Source organism: Microtus ochrogaster, chromosome 8 (genome assembly GCF_000317375.1).
Source record: "Microtus ochrogaster isolate Prairie Vole_2 chromosome 8, MicOch1.0, whole genome shotgun sequence".
Classification (NCBI taxonomy): Eukaryota; Metazoa; Chordata; class Mammalia; order Rodentia; family Cricetidae; genus Microtus; species Microtus ochrogaster.
The window spans coordinates 14,587,390-14,591,929 of record NC_022015.1 but is presented as its reverse complement, the minus strand read 5'-3'; the positions used below and the strand labels follow the sequence as shown (position 1 = coordinate 14,591,929).

Below are 4,540 nucleotides of genomic sequence, written 5' to 3'. Positions count from 1 at the left end.
GAGGTGATGTAATACAGTCATTTGTACTCACTGCCATAGTTCCCTTCACGTATGTTGGACCAGGACTACTGGAAGGTTGAGTTCAGTTTAATAAAGCATGGTCTTTTGGTTTTATACCCAACAAGATGTCAGGGAATATACTAGAATGAGAGATTACCAAGTATACTCTCATATTTGTCCAAATTTTGTTGTTATATTCTAGGCACATGAGGCAACAAAATACCTTTATTAAGGAAAGACGGCAAGTAGACATTCTTTAGCACCTAACATGTTTGTGGGTAAGAAATGATTTACTTCTTATCTTGGCGACACTTTCATGAATGAAAATCTCTTTAGTGTAATATGAAATTAATGAAAAAAGTCTTAATGTACAGAATCTCTGGTGCTACCAAATGAAAAGCATGTTTCTTCAAACCCAAGAAGGTATGAGTAGCAGTCCCAGGAAATGTCATTCTCTAGTTGTAGTTGTGTAGCAGCAGGAAGCTGAGCCACAGGAAATCCTCATGACCCTTCAGTTTGGAAACATTGTTAGCTTTCTTCCTGCTATAAATGATCAAAGAAACATCCGGCTAACTCTCCTGGGCCCGAGCTCATTTTGAGTGACAGGTCCAACATCTGTTAGCTCAAGAAAACCTGACGGGCCTTCGTTGTCGAACAGGGTGTCATTTCCCATGTTTCGTTGGGTGCTCCAGCAGCATCAGCTTCTAACAAAGGCAGAGGTTTCAACCTATAGTGGCTTCACAAAAAAACCTCAGCTTGGGAATCCTAGGGCCGGGAGTACCCCTGGGATCCCGTTCCCCTAGATTCTCTGCTTTACAGCTACTGGGTGGCTTTTGGAGTTGGGAGTCAGGTTCTCCGGTCCCAGATGGAAATCATTAAGCCAGTCAAGCCCGTAACAAGAAGGGAAGCCATGGTCTATCGGACAGACCTGGGTCTGAGTGTGTCTGGACTTGGGAAAGAAAGGAACGAGGTGGTCTCTTCCTCCCGGAGTCCAACTGAACGATTAGGTAAAAATCCCGCTAGGGTGTGGTCGAGGCACCCACCGGCAACTACTAAGGCAAGGAAAAACCGGAAGTCCTGCAGGTTCCCACCTCGGATTGGCGAGACTCTCGTAACCCCTTTCGGAAGTCTCCCCAGATCTTCCGCCATTAGGCGCCCAGGCCGCCGCCACGGGGAGCGTGCGGAAAGGGAATCTTTCTCCCCGCCTCCCCGGCCGGCCCGCTCCGCTCATTGGGTAGGGGAAGAACGCCCCTCCTGCGTCTGTACGTGCTCCGGGTGGAAACCGCAGCTGTGGGCGTTGGCGTTCCGGATAGGGAAGGGCCGTGGGGGGACTCGAGAAGGCCGCACGCCGGCCGCTCCTCCCACCCCCCCCCCCCCCCCCCCACCCCCGCCTCGGCCCCGAAGGGGGCTGCACGGGCGACTTGGCGGCGATGGCTCGAGCTCGGGCGGCGACAGCGGTGGCCGGAGGCGGCGGCTCCTCCTCCTCCTCCTGGGCCTGGGCCCGGCGGTGATCCGAGCTGGCGGCCGCGGCCCCCCGATGAGACTGTTGGCGGGCTGGCTGTGCCTGAGCCTGGCGTCCGTGTGGCTGGCGCGGAGGATGTGGACGCTGCGGAGCCCGCTCTCCCGCTCCCTGTACGTGAACATGACGAGCGGCCCCGGCGGGCCAGCGGCGGCCGCGGGCGGCGGGAAGGACACGCACCAGGTATTGGGCTGCAGCCCTGCGGAGCGGGGGCGTGGCGCTCGGCCTTCCCGCGCTCGCCCGGGCCATTGTGCGGGGCGGCGCGCGCGGGCCTCGGCCCCAGCCTCTCACAAACTTTTCCCGGCCCGGGCGCTGGCCCCGCGGCGCCTTTTGTTCGGTGGCGCGGGCAGAGTACGGCCTCCGCTGCCCCAGCTCCCCAGGCCCCAGCGTGGGCGCCCCGGAGCCGCGCATTGTTCCCAGGCCCCCGGCGGCGTCCGCGCCCGCGCCCGGCCTCAGGATCCGTGCAACTTTGGGGTGGGCTACCCAACTGGCACCGGGGCCCGAGCAGAAAACAGCCCCCACCATCACCCGGGCCAGCCTTCCTCTCCCCCGAGGAGCAAAACCGAAAGCCGGTCCCTCTTTTTGTCTAACCGAATCTCTAAACATACAAAGGGTTGTAAAGAAATTCAACCGGGCCTAGTGAACCATTCGGCTGACATTTTCCCCGAAGCACTTAAAAAAATGTGTTTGACAGGTCTGGGCTCCCAGCCTAGGAACCCTCCCTCCCCTTCTGCCTAATGGACGTGTTCTTTAAACTTGGGTTTAGTTAGCTGATCAGAAAGGTTAGGACAAGGAGGGTTTAAAGGGAGAGGTTTTTAAAGTCGGAACTATGCAGCGATGAATTCTTGTTGTAGTTAATGGATCGTGAGCCGTGGGATTCTACCGGCTGGACGGTCTTTTCATTAGCTGTTTGTACCTCTTAAAGAAGTAGGCATGGGTCAGCTGTTGAATTAAGAGGGAGGTGTTTCATATTTGATCGTGAGTAGTTTGCGGTTAACCTTGCAGTCATTGAAGAGAGAGGCCTTGGAAATGAGACAAACTTTGAGCTTCTAAAAGCCAGAGTTTAGTACATCTTGCTTTTACAGAGAGGAACAAGGAATTATTCGTGTTATTTTCGACCTCACCTTTTCATGTATAAAAGCAACATTAGGTTTGATTTACTGATTACTGGGATACATTGGTTTTTTATGATGCTAGAACGGAACTCAAATCCCAGAAACTGTTCTACTGGTGATAGATACTCAGAAGTAATCCTAGATTTACATTAAAAAAAAATACCCTAGTGATTGTGGTGTTTTAGATGACCACTCGTGGTGTTAAGAGTGTATATAAACTTAGTATACAATCTTACGTTGTATAGCCATATTTATCACCATGGGCTACTTCCTGCCACCTCAGTGTCATAGACATACCACCCTGTTCATTGTATAGGTACCAGGATGCCTCATGTCCATGTGTTTTTAACAAGGACTGGATAGAAAAAAAAATCATTCTCTTTGATGAAGAATTATGGCTGAGTCTCCCAGTTGTTGGTCACACTTGTGAATACTGCAGCGACTTGATTTAAGTGCTCATAAAAATTGTGCTTATGGGATGGCTCAGTAGTTAAAGAATGTGCTGTTCAGTTTCCAGCACCCATGCCAGATAACAGCTCTTGTAACTAGTTCCCGCAGGATTAGATGCCTCTGGCTGTCTTTGTGCGTGCGCATGCGCGCGCACCCATATTTAAAAGAAATCTTTAAAAAATTGTATTTATTTTAAAAACTGAAAACTGGTTTCTGTTGGTGGACACTGTCTCTGAATTTCCAGCAGAGAGCATTTTCTAATTGCATACATTCATTTATTTTTTGTGGTGCCGAGGATCGAACCCAGGACCTGTACATGCCAGGCAACCACTGTACCACAGGCACATCCATAGTCCTTGTTTATTTGTGTATTTAATTTTGAGACAGGGCTTGTAGCTCTGGCTGTCCTAGTAACCCTATGTAGTCCAGGCTGGCTTTGAACTCAAAGCAGTCTTCCTGCCTCAGCTTCCAGAATGCTAGAATTAAATGTGTTCAGCATCACATCTGGCTTGGTCTCAGGGTTTTGTTTTGCTTTGGTCTGCCACCACTGCCTGGCCGTCCTTGGTGTTTTGAGTAGTTTAGGATGGTCTCAGCTTCACAATCCTCCTACACTGACCTAAGTACTGGGGTAATTTTAAGTGTGCACTGCTAAACCCTGCCAGACATTATTTTTGAGGTGAATACATTTGTGTTATGAAAAAGAAATGTTTGTGAGTAAAGATGAAGATGACCAGGAGGAAAGTGTGTACGCCTAGAAGCCACCAGGAGCTAACAGAGAGAGGCTGTCCTTTTTGCATCTCAGCAGAGTGCATGACTTTTATATTCCAGAATCCTGGTTTGCTGCATAACTTTGTTGCTTGTGAAGTAACTTTAATGGTTTTCCCCTTCAAATTAATAGTTTTATGGAGGTTTTCTGGTGTTCATTTGGGTGTGTGGGTTCCATGACCATCCGCATCTGGTTTTTTTGGAGTTGCATGAAAGAGGAGTTCCAGACTAAACCATCTTAGCACAGGTTTTCTTGATGGTGTTTTATAAAGGATTTATGGTGCAGGGTTTTTTGGTTAAGAGAGATCTGGAGTGAAGTTTACTCATTAAAAATTGCTGTTTAGTTGTTGGGGTTAGCTTGAAAACTAATTACTTGTTTCAGTGTGCTAGTTGCAGAATTAGATTATGCTTTACTTTGGCAAGAAGAAGGACTTTTGGAGAAGGGACATAACCAGCAGGCTGAACTGGTTTTATTGACTTGGGTAGCTTGTGAAATAAGAATAACCTCATGTTTTTAAGTGGTTGTCAATGGGGGTACAAAATACTACTTTGTAACATGAGAATTTCACATATAAAATTCAAATATCAGAGTCTTCAAGTTTTGTTGAAACATAGCTGAACACATTAGTTCAGCTATGGATGGTGTGTGTGTTTGGGTAAAGAAATAATCACCACCCAACAGTATTTTCTC

The 4,540-nt window shown here is 48.8% G+C and overlaps 1 protein-coding gene across 2 annotated transcripts in view; it reads left to right on the top strand.

The window, feature by feature from the left end:
* The first annotated feature begins 1,312 nt into the window (after positions 1 to 1,312).
* Positions 1,313 to 4,540, top strand: part of Mettl9 (methyltransferase like 9) — a 42,694-nt gene continuing 39,466 nt past the window's right edge. Inside the window, exon 1 of one of the 2 annotated variants that reach the window (XM_005351143.3) lies at positions 1,313 to 1,702. In XM_005351143.3, coding sequence (XP_005351200.1) covers positions 1,538 to 1,702 — 165 coding nt within the window. In that variant the 5' untranslated portion in view covers positions 1,313 to 1,537. The remainder of the gene's footprint in view (positions 1,703 to 4,540) is intronic. The other variant, XM_005351142.2, reaches the window with a different exon arrangement.